Consider the following 21,576-nt stretch of genomic DNA (forward strand, 5'->3'; position numbering starts at 1 on the left):
GGTCTTTTTATCTCCAGTCCTCCTGTACAGTGAGCGTCACCGTCCTGGCTGACTTTACTCCCTGTCTGCGCGTTCAGGGCGCAGCGAAAATACAAAGAGCTACACTTTAAAACAGTTAACACCGTTTTAACAAACTCTTATTGCCCATATTTTAATAAATTGCACTTTATTTAAGGTTTCAAACGTCATTTTTAATTATTAAATTTAAAATTGAAGCCAAATGGCACTCAACTACCATTAGTTTTCTCAATCCCACTCGACAGATCGACAGTAAGCTGAAATTCGGATTTTACATGAACGCAACAACGTGCAAATATAATTTCAGCTAAACAGGCTTCTTTTTTTTATCAATCTACTATTTTAGTTTTTTAACACCATACCTTAAACACGTTGATGATAATGCGGTTTAATGAAGAAGAAGCAGTTGTGCTTGTTGACACATGACAAAGATTAAAGGTCATGAGCAGCCATGTCTGTTTGGAAGGTGAGTTATGCCATATACACAAACAGTCCAGGTTTATTTCCATCAAACCAATCCTCTTTTATCACCTTTTTTATTTTACCTCAAAATAACTAAAACATTTTTGTTTGATTACGCATCATGTGAATTGCATGCTTTTGTATCCCTTTTTTCTGTAATGGTTATCCACTACTCAAGTCTCATTTTCTATCAGGCCAACAAACAAAGCAAATAATCAAATCAACAAAAAGGTCACAGTCCTCCCACACCAGAGGAGTGTTTTCCAGGTTCAGACTTTGTCACTCACCTTCAATCATATTGACACACACTGAATTAGATAACTAATTAAACAAAACATATTGAATTTTTGTTTTACGAGAACACCATTTGCAGTCATAATCAGAGACAGCATGTTATGTTAGGAGAGTCTCATAATAAACCAATTTACACACGCTGTGACACATTGAGTATTTATCTTAATTTGTTTTGTCAGCTGCATTAAATACTACTGGTGGATGTTTTTAAATGAATGTTCGCCTATATAAGGGAATATTTTTCTAGAAATTAATAAAATAAAATGTGTTTTCCTCAAGATTGATTTTGTTTTGGTATCAATACTGATAAAAACAACATTTAAAGAAACACAACGACTGCATTGATACATTTAAATCCCTTGTTAAATTAGAAATCCAGATAGTGCTCTTCTGTTTAAAACTGAAGGATGTTACCATACAGAAAAGTGTTCATTACAATGGCTATAGTTTTATTTATTTAAGGTGGCTCATTGTTTTTCCGTCAATTGCAATTGCAAATTAAAGTGCATTTATTATTGACCATATAAGGTGTTTAGTTCACTGAATGTTTATTTAATATGTTCTAGTTGTCCTTGTGTCATTGGGTTGAAGAATACCAATATACAATGCTGTTGCGTTTCACTGCACAAAAGCTTTACCAGTATACACATTCCAGTATTAATTGTACCAAAGCCAATAAATAATGGGGGTGTTCAGTCCTTTTCAGATCACTTGTATTCAAGTGGTTTGCCTGGCCCTGAACTATCTCTATGTGAAGTGTAGGAGGAGTTGTACATAAAAGGAGATCATATCTATATCACCAAGGAAACAGTGAGGGAAGTGAAACATTGGCATCATATGAAGAAAAACAGGAGTTTGTGCATGTTAATGCACGCACGCACGCGCGCGCACGCACGCACACACACACACACACACACACACACACACACACACACACACACACACACACACACACACACACACTGCCCCTTAAGAGCATCTTTACAGGTGGGGAAGTAAGGGAAATGTTGCTTTCGTGAAGGTTTTTGATGGAGCAGCGCAGGATTCTCTGGTCTTGTACAAACAGATCCAGCAGCTGCGCTCTGTTATGGTCTCCACCCAATTTAAAATGACAAACAGAATCCACAGGCAGGGGAGGAAGGAGGATGGCAGGTAGGGGTCTCCTCTGCAGGTGGTGTGTCAGCAGGGTGAAGTGTTTGTGACTGCACCGTCTGAAAGGTCACCAAATGTGAGAGAGGGGGAGTGAGACGAAATAACGAGAGTACCAACACAGATACTTGTAGATTGTATCGTCTAAATGCCAATCCACCAGCTTGTTATGACTTTGAAGGTCTGCTGGAATTTCACAGCAAGGTGGAATTTATTCAGAGGCCATCTGGGGGAACTGAAACAGCTTTGATTTATATCGATCTCTGAAGGGAACTGGAATTAAACATATTACTTTGATCTGAACACTTTATTCAAAGGCAAATATCACACAGGTAGACACCAGACTACATGCTGTCCCAAATGTACTGGCCTTGAATATTTAACTTTCTGTTTATTTTAATGTTGACACAATGGAGCTATAAAAAGAGAGGTATTGTGCTAGTTTGATCTTGAGAGAAAGTGGAAGTGACTGTTACTTGAACTCCTCCTGTTGACCATAAGCAAATAACTTTATCTGATGAAGTGGGTGTACGTTCATTTGGTTTCTTTTTACCCCATCTAGCGGTGGTATGACAACAATGCAAGGCAGCAGCAAAAAACTGCAGCTGGCAAAGAATTTAAATGAGTTCTGCGTCTTTACTTCTGAGCAAGCATTATTGGTTTCGATTTTTCCTCAAGCACATACAGTAGATAATATAAAAACACAAAGGTCCACATTACATTTAAAAATGTCGTTTGAGTCAAAGCTGACCAACCTGAATATCATCTTATTACTGACTACAAAGACGTTGATGCCTTTAGGAAGCTCTCTAGTTTCTCCCACCAGGGGGCATAATCGATCAGTATGAAACCATTTGAAAGATGAATGTGTGGTGCATTGTCATTGCTCTTTCTGATACAAGCTCAAATGTACATTTCCTCTCTGTGGGACGAAAAAGGAATTTCTGAATCTGATGTAAATAACAAAAATGTCTTGCATTTGTTTTTCCTGAACCAAGATTTAAAACATGTGGTCAACATGGCCAGAATAATAGTGTTTGTGTAATACAATTAACTCTCCTGTTATGCTTGGGGTCAATTTGACCCCATTCAATGTTTAACGTATTTTAAAAAAATGGTTGACATTATAATTATTTTGCTTAGTATTTCATGACTTTTCCTAATTTAGTGAGGACTAATGGGTAAACATAAAATGAACATGAAGATCTTTTTTAAATGTGTGCGCACTTTGTACGCATCGGTGTTCCTTGGGGTCAATTTGACCCCAGTCTGTTTTAGTAGTGTAAAACATATACCAATGTCAATATTTTACACACATTTGTGTAGATTGTGTAGGATGATATTGAGGTGACTATTACATGCAAATGTATCATTGTAAAACAAAACGACCCTCTGCTTTAGTTATTGGTCATTTAACAACATCAAAAGATCTTACTTTAACATTTTATATCAGTCAGTGAGATTTTATGGTGATTTATATATTTTTCGATATTCACATAATAGGAATTCCGAATGTATAAAGGGGTCTGTAGAGGGGAAGGTTGGGGTAATGTTTTATTTAAATGGTTATGTCAACTAAGATACCTAGAGACATACATGTTGGTTAACATTTGGAATATGATCATTGTCTTGAGTTTTAAACTACTGGGGTCAAATTGACCCCAGAGGATAAAGGGTGTAGTACATTTGAGGATAACAGGAGGGTTAATGCATTACAATCCCCCCAAAAATATTTAAGACTTAATATTTTAGTAAATAACTTGATGAAGAGCTGTCTAGCAACAGGATGTAACTGATAAGATACATCTTCTTTTTTTTTACATTATTCTACTGAAAATTTTGTTTACAATTTATTTTCCGGGGGACAATTTATTAAACTGTTTTGATTGTAAAGAGGCAGTTGCTATACAGTTACATCACACTTCATGGATTTTACATCCGGTGGATTTAGATTGACAAAGCACATAACAAACTCCATTTGATCCAGGCATCAAACTTCAGAAAGTTACATCACGCAGCAGACTGAAACATTTCTCAGGTCTTGCGTCATGACGTTCCAGCTGCTGCGCTCTGCTTCCTTCAGTGGAGTCTTTAGCCTCATCCCAATACCCCTCCTCGACTCCTCCTTTCCCTCACTCGCGTCCCTTCCTTGCATCTTAGCTCCGCCTCCGTAAGATGCGAGCGAGAGACACGAGAGCCTCATCCCAATACTCCTCCTCGACTCCTCTCTTCCCCTCCTCCGGGACTTGACCTGGAAATCGATCAAGACACTCCATTTTGAAGGACGTCCCAATAGCTGAAATGCACACGGAGGAGTCGAGGAGGGGTGAGGGAGGAGGGGTGAGGGAGGAGGGGTGAGGGAGGAGGGGTGCGGGAGGAGACGAAAGGGAGGATACACGCGAGCAGACTACGCGGAAGTGTTTTCACTACTCGCGTATAAAAGCCCCGCCCCCACGCTGGTCCATTTCAACAGAGGAAACTCGACAACTGGAAGATGAGTGGAAAAGCGTCACATAAATGTATAAGTGCTCACAGCTCCGTGGGAATTATTATGTGCAAGTCATTCACATTACTATAATTATATTTTTATTTAAATGTAGGCTACATTTTACACCAAAACAGAACACAAACGCAGGACCAACCATCTACATTGAATTCCTTGACTAACAAGAGAAAGATTCAGTCATTTAAATAAATATTTAACCAGAAATGGGCCGGTTCTAAGGGGTTATTCAGTTAAGCCCGATGAGAGGGGATACAGCTGTGCACATGTCATCATTAACAGACGTCGTTTAAGACTAGTGACGTTTGAGTGAACGAGGACATCCCAATTAATACCTGAGGACTCCTCTGTCCTCGCGTCACCTCCTCCTTTTCCTCGCTCGCATCTTACGGAGGCGGAGCTAAGATACAAGGAAGGGACGCGAGTGAGGGAAAGGAGGAGTCGAGGAGGGGTATTGGGATGAGGCTGAGGAGGTGACGCGAGGACGGAGGAGTCCTCAGGTATTAATTGATGTCCTCGTTCACTTAAACGGCACTCTTAAACGACGTCTGTTAATGATGACATGTGCACAGCTGTATCCCCTCTCATCGGGCTTAACTGAATAACCCCTTAGAACCGGCCCATTTCTGATTAAATATTTATTTAAATGACTGAATCTTTCTCTTGTTAGTCAAGGAATTCAATGATGGTTGGTCCTGCGTTTGTGTTCCGTTTTGGTGTAAAATGTAGCCTACATTTAAATAAAAATATAATTATAGTAATGTGAAAGCCTTTTAGAAATGAATTGCACATAATAATTCCCACGGAGCTGTGAGCACTTATACATTTTCCAGTTGTTGGTTTTCCTCTGTTGAAATGGACCAGCTGTGAAGGTGGGGGCGGGGCTTTTATACGCGAGTAGTGAAAACACTTCCGCGTAGTCTGCTCGCGTGTATCCTCCCTTTCGTCTCCTCCCGCACCCCTCCTCCCTCATCCCTCCTCGACTCCTCCGTGTGCATTTCAGCTATTGGGACGTCCTTCAAAATGGAGTGTCTTGATCGATTTCCGGGTCAAGTCCCGGAGCAGGGGAAGAGAGGAGTCGAGGAGGGGTATTGGGATGAGGCTTTTGTGTCCAACATGTCCCCTCGGTCGAAGCAGCCTGTGACAGAATTGCATGATTACATCCAACCGAGACAGAAGAATATATCATATATATTTCATCTTTAAACAGTGTCAAAACTTGTGTTTTTTGGAAACTTTGAATGATAACAAACTTTTTTAAGAGAATACTTCAAACACGATGCACCTGGGGAAAGTCTACCATTGGAAACAATAAACAACAAAATCAGAGCCCATCTGGAAAGTATACTGGAATGGAAACCAAACACTGAACCTTCTGGAAGAGATTATGCAGAAAGGGAGGTGTTCAGAACCCCCCGCCTCAACAGACTACAAAATCATGTCAGTCTATCGGTTTGAAGGACTAGGCACAGATGTCCTCTGTTTATTCACATCCCCCACATGACGACAGTAGCCACTTAAATCATGATGCAACTGCATGGACATCTGTTTTGTTTTATTCTATTACAACACAAACCTTAAACTTTAACAAACAGCAAAGATGTACAAAGTATACAGATAATATCATTCTGTAGTATATGTATTGATTTTATGTTGACCACATACACACTTTCTTATTTAAATCCAAGTGAATAGACTAGAAATGTATACAAAATAGACAAGATTAACCTTATTGATATATTTGTATTTTAACAGCACTAAGAGAGACACAACTGGTTGCAACCCACAGAGTGCTAACACACTCAGTGCTGAGGTGTAATGACTTCCAGATGTTGAATTGGCTCCTGTCGTCAAATAACCCTTTCTTACTGTAGATGCAGTCGCTCCACCCTCTGAGGTCTGCTTTTGAATCATATATGTCTGTCAAAAAAACAAAAACATGCATGGTTCATCACGTAACGACTATAGTTTAAAGCAAACTTCTTACTATCTTGATAGGTTGTGAAATATTGCATCATTTGGTATTGTGCTTATATATGTTGAATCCTTCCTAACTGTTTGCATGTGGTGGTTTGGAAAAGTACTGGAAGTTTCTATAAGCTCACACAATCACGTCCACACACAGAATGTACAGTATTTAGTCGGCGTGCAGGAGGTACTTTGAGTGGATTCATGTAAAGACGCAAAACACAAACCTCATCCATTAAAAAAAAGAATGACATATATTATTTTGCCATACCAATGTGCAATACTGTTGCATGAACTTTTTCTGTATGATAATGTAGAGTCACAAACATAAATCTAGATTGACGTGACACATTTAATATATTAAACAAATCTTTTTTTGCGGTTGTGAGCCTCATTTTCTTCCCTTTCTTTTACTAATTGGATCTTCCAGGCCTTCGCCCCTCAGGGAAGGCAATTTAAGGATTGCTATTTAAATGGAAATTGTGTGTATTGGGAGATTTGACCAGACTTGCTTGACCCAGAAGTAACCCTCTTTACAGGGTGAGGAATCTAAGTGTAAACTGTTCTAGGGGCTTATTCAGAATAACAAACACCTCCTAACGGGAGGAAGAGGGCTTCAATCCTGTGTCAAACCTTTCAAAGGAGAAGTTGTTAGCTGAGTCCATAGACTGCAATCATTGTATTATTTTAATATCTACTAGAGATATGTGGTGTTAGCCTTTGGGAGCTTTTCTTTCTTAGAGATTTCCGGATACCTGCCTCAACAAGTCCCTGAAGAATGGAAGCCACTCATCAGATGGCATGTCAGGACAATTTGCAGGGGCTGTAAAAGAGGAGGAGTTTGTGGGATTAGGAGATGGAAGGAATTCCTTGAGTTGGAAAATAGACACCATGATCTAAATGGATAGTGTGTATTTCAGAATGATTACTTTACCTGTCCTTCTATGTGATTCGGCAAATGTGTCGTTGATTTCCGTGGACAAATAACAGATTATACAGGGAAAACTTTAAAACTACCATTGTGTAAATCTATCTATCAATCTAATTGTATAGGCTACCTTATTTCATTCTATTCATGTTCTTGCGGGCCTCTTTGATTGTCAATTATTGACACAGATTACACAGCGGAAAAAGTATCTTTATATTATGTAAATGACATCAATCTGATTTGTTTGACACAAGTCTTTACAACTAATTTAATTACATGATGTTCTTCCACAATTCAAGAAAAAGAGATTCTGCTCTGCACACAGCAGTTTTTACGACAGTGTTTCTATTTAAAACCCCCGTCCTTCCACCGCTGTGCTCCAGCAGCTGAGTAGGACAGACGTGGCACTGTGGGGGTGGGGGAAGGGCTGGAGACCCTCTGTGAAGCAGGGTACGACAGAGGAGAGCTTTCAAATGTATTCTCATTCCCATCTTAAATGAGACATATGTGTAACAATGTTAACAAAAATGTAATTAATGCTTTTCTTTCTTCTACATTGGCAACCAATGTGTGTGCCCATTCACTGATGTCTTGCCTGCTGAGATTGCAGAAGGGTTATGTACGGTGGCTGGGAAGGGCAAACAAGAATTACAAAGCGTGAAACAAAGCTTGAGACAGATATACATTATATAAAACAAAATTACATTAGCAAAACACTTTAAACAAGGAAAAAATCAATTTAACATTGACAAATGTTTTTTAACAAGATGCGAAACACTTCTACAAATCTAGAGACAAATTTACATTTTATAAAACAATATTACATTTTATAAAACAACATTTAAGAGGGTAATGCAATCGTAAAACAACTGCAAAAAGTGTTTACATGTGACATATTACCATGAAGAACCAGCACCTTACCGTGGTAGAGAGGTTTGTGTGCCCTGATGAACCTGGGGGCTGTGTTGTCTGGAACCTTTGTTCCTGGTAGGGTCTCCCATGGCAAATTGGTATCAGGCAAGGGGCCAGACTAAGATTGGTTCAAAAGACCTCATGACAGACGACACAAGAAGTGAGAATACCCGGCCCGGAGGAAGCCCGGGGTCCTTTTCTGGAGCCAGGCCCAGAAGGAGGACTCGTCGGCGAGCGTCTGGTGACCGGGCTTGCCACGGAGCCCGGCCGGGCCCAGCCCGAAAAGGCAACGTGGGCAACACCTTCGCTTCTCCGTCCCGCGGGCCCACCACCTACGGGAAACAGCGATGGGGTCGGGTGCGCTGCCAGAAGGGTGGCAGTGAAAGCGGAGGGTCTCGACGGACCAGACCCGGGCGGCAGAAGCTGGCTTTGGGGACGTGGAACGTCATCTCTCTGGGGGGGAAGGAGCCGGAGCTTGTGTGGGAGGTGGAGCATTACCAGTTGGATCTGGTTGGGCTCACCTCTACGCACAGCGTCGGCTCTGGAACCTTACTTCTGGATAGGGGTTGGACTCTATTCTTCTCCGGAGTTGCTCAAGGTGTGAGGCGCCGGGCGGGTGTGGGGATACTCACAAGTCCCCGGTTAGGTGCTTCGTTGTTGGAGTTTACCCCAGTGGACGAGAGGGTCGCCTCCCTACGCCTGCGGGTTATGGGTGGGAAAACTCTGACTGTTGTGTGTGCTTATGCACCCAACAGCAGTTCAGAGTATACAGCCTTCTTGGAGACCCTGGAAAGAGTCCTGTATGGGGCTCCTGAAGGGGACTCCTTAGTCTTGCTGGGAGACTTCAACGCACATGTGGGCAATGATGGAGACACTTGGAGGGGCGTGATTGAACCGGAGTGGTGGTTTGTTACTGGACTTCTGTGCTAGTCATGGATTGGCCATAACAAACACCATGTTCGAACATAAGGATGCTCATAAGTGTACGTGGTACCAGAGCACCCTAGGCAGAAGGTCCATGATCGATTTCGTTATCGTATCATCGGACCTGAGGCCGTATGTTTTGGACACTCGGGTAAAGAGAGGGGCGGAGTTGTCAACTGATCACCATCTGGTGGTGAGTTGGGTCGAGTGGCGGGGGAAGCCTCTGGATAGACCTGGTAAGCCCAAACGTGTAGTTCGGGTGAACTGGGAACGTCTGGAGGAGGCCCAAGTTCAGGAGGCCTTCAACTCACACCTCCGGCGGAGCTTTTCGGGCATTCCTGTGGAGGTTGGGGACATTGAACCAGAGTGGTCGGTGTTCAAAGCCTCTATTGCCGAAGCCGCGGCGGGGAGCTGTGGTCTCAAGGTCCTAGGTGCCTCAAGGGGCGGTAACCCTCGAACCTCCTGGTGGACACCGGTGGTCAGGGAAGCCGTCCGACTGAAGAAGGAGGCCTTCAGGGATTTGTTATCCCGGGGGACTCCCGAGGCAGTTGCAAGGTACCGACAGGCCCGAAGGGCAGCAGCCTCATCCGTGGCCGAGGCAAAGCAGCGGGTGTGGGAGAAGTTCGGAGAAGACATGGAGAAGGACTTTCGGGCGGCACCAAAGTTGTTCTGGAAAACTGTCCGACACCTCAGGAGTGGGAAGCAGGGAACCATCCAAGCTGTGTACAGTAAGGATGGGACGTTGTTGACCTCAACTGATGGCGTGTTAGGGCGTTGGAAGGAACACTTTGAGGAACTCCTGCACCCGACAACTCCGCCCTCTATGTTAGAGGCAGAGCTGGAGTATGACGGGGGATCAACACCAATCTCCCGGGGGGAGGTCACTGAGGTCGTCAAACAACTCGACAGTGGCAAAGCCCCGGGGGTGGATGAGATCCGCCCGGAAATGCTGAAGGCTCTGGGTGTTGAGGGACTGTCATGGTTGACACGTCTCATCAACGTTGCGTGGAAGTCGGAAACAGTACCGAAGGAGTGGCAGACCGGGGTGGTGGTTCCCCTTTTTAAAAAGGGGGATCAGAGGGTGTGTCCCAATTACAGAGGCATCACACTACTCAGCCTCCCCGGGAAAGTTCACTCTAAGGTACTCGAAAGGAGGGTCAGGCCGATTGTCGAACCTCAGATTGAGGAGGAACAATGCGGATTCCGTCCTGGTCGTGGAACGACGGATCAGCTTTTTACTCTCGCAAGGATCCTGGAGCGGGCCTGGGAGTACGCTTATCCGGTCTACATGTGTTTTGTAGACATGGAGAAGGCGTATGACCGAGTTCCCAGGGAGTTACTGTGGGAGGTGCTGCGGGAGTATGGGGTGAGGGGGTCTCTACTCAGGGCCATCCAATCTCTGTACTCCCAAAGCGAGAGCTGTGTCCGGATCCTCGGCAGTAAGGCGGACCCATTTCCGGTGAGGGTTGGCCTCCCCCAGGGCTGCGCTTTGTCACCAATCCTGTTTGTAATATACATGGATCGGATTTCGAGGCGTAGTCGTGGGGGAGGGGGTCTGCAGTTCGGTGGACTAAGGATTGCACCACTGCTTTTTGCAGATGATGTGGTTCTAATGGCTTCATCGGTCTGCGACCTTCAGCACTCACTGGATCGGTTCGTAACCGAGTGTAAAGCGGCTGGGATGAGGATCAGCACCTCCAAATCTGAGGCCATGGTTCTCAGCAGGAAACCGATTGACTGTCCACTCCAAGTAGGGAATGAGTCCTTACCCCAAGTGAGGGAGTTCAAGTATCTCGGAATCTTGTTCTCGAGTGAGGGAACAATGGAGCGTGAGATGGGCCGGAGAATCGGAGCAGTGGGAGCGGTACTGCAGTCGCTTTACCGCACCGTTGTGACGAAAAGGGAGCTGAGCCAGAAGGCAAAGCTCTCTGTCTACTGGACCATTTTCGGTCCTACCCTCACCTATGGTCATGAAGGATGGGTCATGACCGAAAGAACGAGATTGCGGATACAAGCAGCCGAGATGGGTTTTCTCCGCAGGGTGGCTGGTGTCTCCCTTAGGGATAAGGTGAGAAGTTCGGTCATCAGGGAGGGACTCGGATTTGAGCCGCTCCTCCTTCACGTCGAAAGGAGCCAGTTGAGGTGGTTCGACACCTAGTTAGGATGCCACCTGGGCGCCTCCCTAGGGAGGTGTTCCAGGCACGTCCAGCTGGGAAGAGACCAAGGGGTAGACCTAGGACCAGGCGGAGGGATTATATCTCTTCGCTGGCCTGGGAGCGCCTTGGGATCCCCCAGTCAGAGCTGGTTGATGTCGCCAGGGAAAAGAAAGTGTGGGGCTCTCTGCTGGAACTGCTACCCCCGCGACCCGACCACGGATAAGCGGGAGAAGATGGATGGATATTACCATGAATCATTCGAATTATTAAAATAAAAAAATCATCTTTTGTATGTGATGAAACCCATGTTAGAGATTGAGTCAGCAAGCAGCATAAGAATCAGATGTTCTCTGTGTTTCTGTCTGAAGCCACAGCAAGAAAGGTTTGAAAGCTAAACCTAGATCAGCGCTGGAGAGTTCATTTCAGGCAACCCCTCTCATTCCAGCCTGTGGTTTCAAGTGGGACGTCCCACTCCCAGCTTCCTGAGGAAAGACAGACACCCTCTTTTGCCCATTCCCACTTCTAGAAAGTTCTTTCTCTGGCTATAAAACGCAGGGTAGTTTGTTACAGTCACATTATCCACAGGACACAAGTCAGAAGAGAGAAAAGAACCCTGCTAATCTTTGCCAGGTAAGGATCGGAAGATAATTGTCTTTAATTCAGGAAGAAATGCAGAGGGTGAATGGAGTAATTTGTTTCATCGTTACAGTGTAGCATTTTTCCAATTCAACCCTCAAACATTCAAAACGTTTTTCACTATCTTCATGACCCGCACACATCATTTTATAGTTTATCTGCATTGCATTGTTGTCATACAATATATCCCAGCATGAGGATACTGACGTTTTTTGACTCTTGCATGTCCCTTTCCAGTCCATTTAAATGCATTAATTGCATTGAAATGAGGAGAAGTACTGTATATGCACCCAATGTGTTTTGTTTTTTTAAATACTTGAATCCATCACTTTTTAATGTAGAGAAGTCAAAACTGCCCATTTGTGTCACAGCTGACTGGATGAACTTTTTTTTTCTGGGTCACATATAGAGGAATACAAAATATGAACGTGTCTGATTGTGATTACTAACATGCATAATAACTTAAACGTGAAAACAAAACTCCATCAGAGCCTGTATAATATTTCTGCCTGCTTTATGGAGATTGTTACATACACCTCTTGTCTTTCAGAATGCAAATGGCAGACATGAAAACATCTAAAGGTATCCGAATATGATGCAAAGTATCACAAAAATGCAAATATAGAGATGAAGACATTATATCTCTGCTCTCAGAATGGTGGATAAGGCTCAGAAACAAGATGCTGATGCAGGGCGATAATTACAGTCCTATAAATCTGGTCCTTTGTTTGAAAAACGTATGGGATGAGGGTGCCCAACCAGTCGTGGTCGATCGCGGGGAGATTCCCAGTCGATCGCGAGATGTGTCTACAAATAGAACAACAATATTCTGTTTTATCGTTAATGTCCTGTAACATAATCTTCCTGTGCCAGTATAATGCACTTGAACGCATCAAAGCTTTGTGATTGGCCGGCGTGATCCCATGTGTCGAGGCGTGGCTGGTGAGCAGTGGGCAGTGCACTAGTTCGCTTATGTTGTCCGTGTCAACAGCAGTGACAGTCCGCACACACACACAAGACCGCAATTATGGCAGAAGCAAAACATATATAATTTTCACTCCGAGTGGGAGGATAATTATTTTTGTATCTATTCCAATTCAAAGTCCATCTGTCTCATCTGCAATGCGAGCGTGGCTTTACCGAAGAAGGGTAATTTAGGAGCGGCATTTCAAAACAGTGCACAAACGCTACGAGACGGAATTCCCTCCTAATTCTGCCCTACGCTCCAAAAGGTGAGGGACCTGAAAGGACAGCTAAATGCACAGCAGTCCATTTTCACCAGGCCCAACAACAAGAGCAAGGCTGCTACCATAGCATCTTAACGTGTCAGTCACGTTCTTGCGTAACACATGAAGTCTTTCAAAGACGGGGAAGTTGTGAAAGAAGCATTCCTGGAGGCTGTCGATGCGTAATAAAAATAACAGTAGCATTTCAACAGGTTTTTGATATGATAAAAACTCAAGTTAGATACCGTTATTAATCAGCTGTACGTTTGAGTTTGTTTGAACTTATTCATTATAATGATTGTACAAAATGGTAAAATAATGCAAATTGATTATAGTCTATTATCAATTCAGGTTAAGAAACTAGTGTTGCTTGCATCCTATTTTAAAGGCATTTCTTTTTATACTCTACTAAAATGCAACAAAAAAAGGGTTTGATTCTATTAATTTTGTCTTTTTGATTACACTTTGGCAGCAGATTCCTGTGTAGCTTCAGATCTGAGTTTTCTTATTAGTAAGCCTAATTTATACTTTTGGAGCAACACTATTTTTATATAATGGCAAAGAAAGGGTTCAGAGTATTTTCTTTTTATCCTGTGTCATATGTGGCAGCACTGTTCAATGTTTCTTGAAAACATTACCCACTGTAGTATGCGACGTGTGAATAAACTCAAACTCTGTATCAACAACACTGTTGTGTAACTTCAGTTAAATAGTTGTGTGTGTGTAGATTAGAAAGAGGTAAGATAAAGGATCTGCAGTATTTTATGAAGTATTAATCGTACAAAGGTCAGTTTTATACAAGTAGAAGTGTGTATTTACCTGGTAGTAGGCTGTCAGTAATGGCTACGCCTCTCTATTTGGACTGGTAGATCTCGGCAGACTGGCAACTTTAAAAGTAGCTCTCGGTTCAAAAAAGGTTGGGCACCCCTGATGTTACCTGCAGGCACAACCCAGTCTCACAAAAAAACGTGTAATAACTACGTTGGTCCACAACGTAGGACATAGTATTTCTACAAAAACGCCTCTGAAATTGTAAGATCCCTACGTTTTTGTTCACCATTCATTCCAAAGGCTGGCGTCTATGTCACGTGATCTTCACATTTCTCCCTGCAGAAAAATAAAACATGGCCGAACTTCGTTTTATTCTCGGTGGAAAATGCCTATTTTAAAGTTAGTTTGGCCATTAAAATGCGTTTTGATGTCATTTGATGCGAGAAATATGAGTTGTTATTTCAGATTATGTGTGCAGTGGATGCACATGATCTTTAGTTTGCTAGTTATTACGAAGATTACTTTATAATACAACGTTTTCATTGTTACCAAGGTGGTTGCTAGGGACGCTGCTATCGATATTATTTCTGTTATGTTGTGTAATTGTTTAATGGTGTAATCTGTATTGATACCCCCTTCCCCGTCAATGTATAGTGTTGGTCCACAGCGCAAACGTATTAGTTTAACAAAATCCGCATCTAAAATTGTGGCATAGATACGTTATTTTCCCCTGTGCAATTCCGGTCTCACATCTCACAGCACATCGTCATTAACAAATAGCGGAAACAGACCGAAAACACTTTATTCCGAGTGTTCTTGCTTTTCTCTTTGAAAGTCATCACATAACGGCATTGTAATACACGGTTCGGCTGCATTAAATATTACGTATCTGCCGTAGTTCTTTATGTATAGAGCCCTGATGAGAAGACTTCTAGACAAACATGAGGAACTGAAAACGTGACATGGATCATAAATATATCGCCATTAAACAACATCTTACATTTCTTTTCACACAATACGTCTCCTTGCAGTATCAACACTAATTCGTCATATTTCGTGGATATTTGATCCAATTGGTAGATAGGCTGTATTTACACCATAACGGTGCACAGCTGATATAAAGGGACACCTAGTGGTTAAAGCATGTTATTGAATTTCATTATTTTTATTATTAGATATTAATAGGATCCCTATAAAGTATATTCATTACTCGTTGTTCTCTACTAATAGTTAATTAAAGACTGTATATAATGACTATTTTGCACATCCCTTTCAAGATTTCAAGATTTTCTAAGGTTTATTGACATATCATATTCACAAACGGTGTAGTTATGCAATGAATGAAAAACGTTGTGCATACCTCCAGCAATGTTAACTATGTTAAAGCACTTATTTTTAACTGATATTATACATATGTATTATACTCTTATATAAGATGTATGTAGATAGTATAAGAAATGTGCAGAATACGACAGTTTAAGGGTGGAGGTACACATATTGATAGATGTCTTGTAATGCACTGTTGAGGAACCTGCGACCAAAGTTTTTCATCTCCGACCTTGTCAGGTATTGAACAATCAATAAATAAAGAACACAGAATTATTAAATATAAAACACAGAATTTGTGTGATTATACTAAATGATTTACAAATAAACACCACTGCATATTTACAACTGTTACACATGCTGATGTAACGCAAATGTTTCCAACTTGGGATCAATAAAGTATATCTTATCTTAAGATGATCGATGGCTACTGCCATATTTGCAAAATGTGCCTCTGAACCTTGACAAGTGTATGTTTCAGGCTTATCAATGAACAACAGGAGGGGTCACAGACACAAGACCAGCTGTTAAATAAAGCTCTTCTGACCTTAGCTGGCATGTGGGTAATGCTGCCCATTATGGGCACAAGCTATTTTCACCCATTTATTAATTATATGTTTTACATTTGAGTGTTTCCTATCCCCTAAACCTCCAGGGATGTACACAGTTTAATACTGGCCACTTCTTATTATGGGAAATACGAAAACGTCTTTTAAAACTACAACTCCCAGTAGAGATGTGCTGCGAAACATAATAGCCAGCATGTGTAGTTCTGGGGACGGGGTGGACCCGTTCAAATCCAGTTTGGACAGTCTGCCCTGGTTCCATCCCATTTCAAGTGCTGTTCGACGCTCGGCGTAACCCTCGGAGCACACTCTCCAATCACAGAGCTTGAGGACTATCACGGGGTTTGTCAAGCAAAGCGGAGAGAATACTTACTTCCGGGTGTAATATTCTCTAAAGCAAATGAGCTGCTCCGACCCTCGGTCCTGACGGACTCCAACTTGTGTTTATTAATCAAACAAATAAATAAACACAAGGATAATTATGTGTTATTGTTGAGTAAATGGAGAATTGCACAGGGGAAAATAACGTATAACAGAAATAATATCGATAGCAGCATCCCTAGCAACCACCTTGGTAACAATGAAAACGTTGTATAGACACAATTTCCTGAAGTAATCTTCGTAATAACTAGCAAACTAAAGATCATGTGCATCCACTGTACACATAATCTGAAATAACAACTCATATTGCTCGCATCAAATGACATCAAAACGCATTTTAATGGCCTAACTAACTTTAAAATAGGCATTTTACACCGAGAATAAAACGAAGTTCGGCCATGTTTCTTTTTTCTGCAGGGAGAAATGTGAAGATCACGTGACATACTGTAGACACCAGCCATTGTAATGAATGGTGAACAAAAACGTAGAGATCTTACAATTTCAGAGGGGTTTTTGTAGAAATACTACGTCCTACGTTGTGGACCAACGTAGTTATTACATGTGTTTTTGTGAGACTGGGTTGGCAGGCACAACACTTTCTCTAGGAAGAAACATGGCTCCGAGTGCTGCTAAAGCGAACATGTCAAAGTGGAAAAGAGGTTTTTAAAGTCATTGAAGTGCAGACGTGCAGTGGTTCGAATCTACAGTATGTAGAGAACAAAGAGGCATCATATTTCAGTGTCTGCACTGCTTCATTCTGAGAGGACGTACCAGCTATACAGCTTAGCCTCAATTTCTGATGACGTGGCGATGAACATGTCTGCCTGAAAATGAAGGCATTCTCTAACTTCTGTGTGGGCTGAGCCAGCCCTGCCCTTCAACGATCTGCTCATGTCATGGCATTCAGAATTTCTCAGTTGATGAATCATTTATTCCACAGACTCCCCCTGAGGAAACATTCTGACGTGTGCCTTCCACCTCAAACATACATATTTATTAGATTTTACAAAACAAAGTCAGGTTCAAAGATGTTAACCCTAGCTGTGTCTTCTGTTCCTTTTTCACAGGCTGTTGTAACTGTTTTTGGAGACAAACAGGATGTGGATGACAAACGTCGTAGCTCTTTGTTTGCTGGCCCTCGTGGCCTCTGCAGAGGACAAGAAGCTGAGCAGCCATGCCACCACGCTGGCTGATAAAAGTGCCAACCTGGCATTTAGGTCTGAAATCAACTCTTAGCTTCACTTGGTTTTGCCTATCCATTTGTTGTTATATTTTTCTGGTTAGAAACAAAAGCAAATCATCTCTTCTTGTGATTTCCTTTCAGCCTCTACAACAAAATGGCAAAGGAGAAAGGCACAGAGAACATCCTCATCTCTCCTCTGGTGGTGGCCTCCTCCCTGGGGATGGTGGCTCTTGGGGACAAGTCTTCCACTGCCTCCCAGGTCAAAAAGGTCCTCAGTGCTGACAATCTGAAGGATGAGCATCTGCATGCAGGCCTTTCAGAACTGCTCTCTGACGTAAGAACAATATTACATCCTACATATTGGACTTTATTTCTTCACAAAACTCAAAGGACACCTTCATTCCTTTTTATGTATTGCTCTTTTGTCACTATTATGTATGTTACACTTTTTTCAGGTGAGCGATGCCAAGACACGCAACACTACCTGGAAGATCAACAACCGCCTCTATGGTCCCAGCTCCGTCTCGTTTGCTGATGACTTTGTGAAAAACAGCAAGAAGCACTACAACTACGACCATTCAAAAATAAACATCAGAGACAAGAGGAGTGCAGTGAACTCCATCAACGAGTGGGCAGCAAAGTCCACAGATGGCAAACTGGCTGAGGTCACCAAGGATGTTCCGAACCCAGATGGAGCCATGATTGTCAACGCTATGTACTTCAAGCGTCAGTATAAATACTGACTTTTATTGATATTTTTAAAATACATAATGCAGATGAGTAACTGTTTGTTTTGTCCCACAGCTCACTGGTTTGAGACATTCAATGGTGACATGGTGGACAAGCGTGCATTCCTGGTTACCCGATCACTCACCATTGGAGTTCCTATGATGCATCGTACAGGTGGGTTTTATCCAATGTCTCTAGACTTTGGACCCTAACTCATTATGTCATTAAAAAGTCTGCCAATGAGAGCAAGCAAGATTGTTGTGCTCTCTGCAGGTCTGTATGACTTCCACGAGGACCAGGAGAACCGTGTCTTTGTGCTGAACATGCCTCTGGGTCAGAAGCAGGCCTCTTTGATCCTCATCATGCCCTACTATCTGGAGTCCCTTGAACGCCGATAGAAACTCCTGACCAGGAAGCAGGTGGACACCTGGATCAGCAAGTTGGAAAACAGGGCTGTGGCCATTTCCCTGCCAAAAATCGCAATGGAAGTCAGCCACAATCTGCAGGTAAGTGTCGGAAATGTGATGGTTGTGAGAAGATAGTCTAAATACCAACCAGAAGCCATTTGAATTATAAAAAAACATCTCTGTATTTTCTAGAAACACCTGGCTGAGTTTGGCCTGACCGAGGCTGTGGACAAAGCAAAGGCTGACCTGTCCAACATCTCCGGAAAGAAAGACCTGTACCTGTCCAACGTTTTCCACGCGTCAGCCATGGAGATGGACGTGACAGGAAACCCGTTCGACACCAGCATCTACAGCTCAGGAAAGCTGAACAATCCCCAACTTTTCTACGTAGATCATCCCTTCATTTTCCTGTTGAAGGACAACAAGAGTAACTCCATCCTGTACATTGGCAGGGTGGTCAGACCTAAAGGTGACGTGTTACGAGATGAGTTGTAATGTTAATGGGAATTGGGTTGGGTAGATTAGTTATTTTTGAAATGGTGGCAGGAAACTGTGTATTTTTGGTATGACTGTTAACTCGTGAGCACATTCCTGTTGGCAATCTGTGGACTTAGTTCCTTAGCCCTCTGTTTTTGTACAAGATAAACTTTTCCAGGGAACAATTTCTCAAACCCAACACATTCGGTTTCAACCTTTAGCCCCCCTATTTAAGATCTTTATGAACAAACGCGAGACAACAAGCTTATACTAAGTGCGTTTTCTTCACAACCTGTAAGTAAGGCTTTGACCCTGATCCATGAATGTTTTCTTGCATCATCTTTAATGTTTAAAGTTAACAAAGATCTTTGCACAAGCTTTGTCTCACTCATTCCCTTCACATGCTGGTTTTTGTTATTGTGCCTTATTCATGTTCACTTGCCAACCATACTGTTTCATGTTGTTGCTGTAGGTATTTTCAACATAAAAAGCTGTTGGAATCGTGTTATGTCATATATGAGTTTTTCAATAAAAAAACAAAACGAGCTTGTGTTTTGTTTTTTGTTTTTTGCAAGTTATGTCTGAATACCATCCAAACAGTTGATAGAGTCTTCTGGAGGTTTAAGCAGAGTGTGAGCTCGCTAGAGATAACATCTGAAAGGAAAAGGTAAACAATCTTTCCAGTCGGCTGGAGGACGAACAAAACCTCCAGCTCTGGAATGTAGGGGTCATTGCTAATCTCCCGTAGAAAACTATGCCGAATATTTTGTGGTTCACTTCCCTAACCACCACTGGGAAAGTCAGTGGGATTTTAGTTGGGATGTCCCAAACAGAGGAAAAGCAGACTCAGCAGTGCAGGAACTGGAGTGCAGGGTTCTGATGGCTAGTGGCAATCTCATGCAGTTCCAGCACAGCAGATAAAAAGGTGTAGTAATTAGACCAAAAACAAATTAGAAGTCTCAAAGGTGCTCCCATGCAGACCAAGCATTACTTAAGCCTACTTTTCATTTATTGTACATTTGAACACATACATGTGTCAAAAATGCAAATAACAATAGATCTTGAATACCAAGATGAGAGCTGTAGCGCTAACTGGCTACAATGTAAAGAAAGCCAAATAACAAGGTGTTACGAATGAATCATTTAATTATTTTATGAAGTCATATTCTCATAAATGTATTCTTTGCATATCTTTCTATACAGACAAATAACATAAATTACACAATATACATATTTCAGACTGACTGTTGTTGTTTTGAACACCAAAACATGAATAAAACATGCTTATATTACCAATATTAAGATGTTGACATAAAGATTTTAAGTTATTTAAAAAAAAAAAAGAGTATAATTAAATTTACCGTTGACTCAATATCTAGGGGTTTGGATCAAAACAACGCTTTTTCAAAAACATTTCTATCAAATAACACATTTCATTATTATTATCTTTTTAGGTTGAAATGATGTTATATGTGCATCCTCTGGTATTCCCTTATAATATACCTATATGTCCTTTTTTGATAAATTGCATATTGATTAATATTGTTTACTCGGAAGCATTCAAATCCACTTAATGCCCCTTAGAAATTGTAATGTTGAACACTAGATGGGGCTCTTCAGCGGCTGCACAACTTTCAGACACATCTTGCATCGTTATGAAAATCTTTAAATGTATCATACCTGCTTAAAGAACTTGGGTTACAATCTGTAACCCTAGTTTGTATTGCTAACACAATGAAATGACATACAATCATTGATATAGACACTCAAAGAGAAAAACTGTAGCCCAGATTTGCACAACAATTAGCACATCATCAGCCTCACAATAAACACACTTCTCTTCATTGAACACAGAGATATAACTTGATGTCACTTCTTTGCAATTGTAATGAAAACGTTTACGGTCTAGGTCTTCTTTTATGATTTGGTGCTATATAAATAGACATTGATTTGACTTCCAACATACTTTCCTATGCTGCGTTCTTTCCTATATTGATACATACACAGCTGTTAGGTGTACAGACACTTTGGTGCTTGCAGTTATTCACCAATCAATCCATTTATGCACAATAAAAAGGCAACAGGTGAGTATGCCTGTTTGTGCTATGTTTATGAGATAAATGTGTTTGTTTGTATTTACTCTGCAAAATGCAACCTTTGGAAATGCATGGAGTTGCAAATGTACATTATGAAGAGAAGTACTAACCTTGTGTGTTGTGTTTGTTCAATATATTCATGAACTTCACTGAAAATATCTCTGGAAAATGCAAACCCAGACTCATATTTCATCATTACAATAAGAGAGAACGATTTAGATTAAGCACAGCAGTGTGTCATTGGTTCAAAGAGTTAGGATGAACCACATGTGACAGAATAGCGATACATATCACTAAAGGACCTGAAAACTGTATTTCATATAAATCTATATGAAAGAAGAATATGTTTGTTGCATTGTCATTACTGAGTCACACTTTCATAAGTGTAAAAAAAGGCTAAAGCTCTATTTTAGTGTTTCATTCTTAATATTCCTTGTCATCTTTCTCAATCATAGTAGAAATAT

At 41.7% G+C, this 21,576-nt stretch overlaps 1 protein-coding gene across 1 annotated transcript; it reads left to right on the plus strand.

Moving 5' to 3' along the window:
* The first annotated feature begins 11,860 nt into the window (after window positions 1-11,860).
* Window positions 11,861-19,528, plus strand: serpinh1b (serpin peptidase inhibitor, clade H (heat shock protein 47), member 1b). The gene is given in 8 exon segments (XM_034097883.2): window positions 11,861-11,944; window positions 12,501-12,532; window positions 17,288-17,437; window positions 17,545-17,737; window positions 17,859-18,129; window positions 18,208-18,306; window positions 18,406-18,638; window positions 18,732-19,528. Coding segments are annotated over 6 exon segments (1,218 nt in total). The 5' UTR covers window positions 11,861-11,944; window positions 12,501-12,532; window positions 17,288-17,318; the 3' UTR covers window positions 19,035-19,528.
* Window positions 19,529-21,576: the final 2,048 nt, after the last annotated feature.

Source organism: Pseudochaenichthys georgianus, chromosome 13 (assembly GCF_902827115.2).
Source record: "Pseudochaenichthys georgianus chromosome 13, fPseGeo1.2, whole genome shotgun sequence".
Taxonomy (NCBI): Eukaryota; Metazoa; Chordata; class Actinopteri; order Perciformes; family Channichthyidae; genus Pseudochaenichthys; species Pseudochaenichthys georgianus.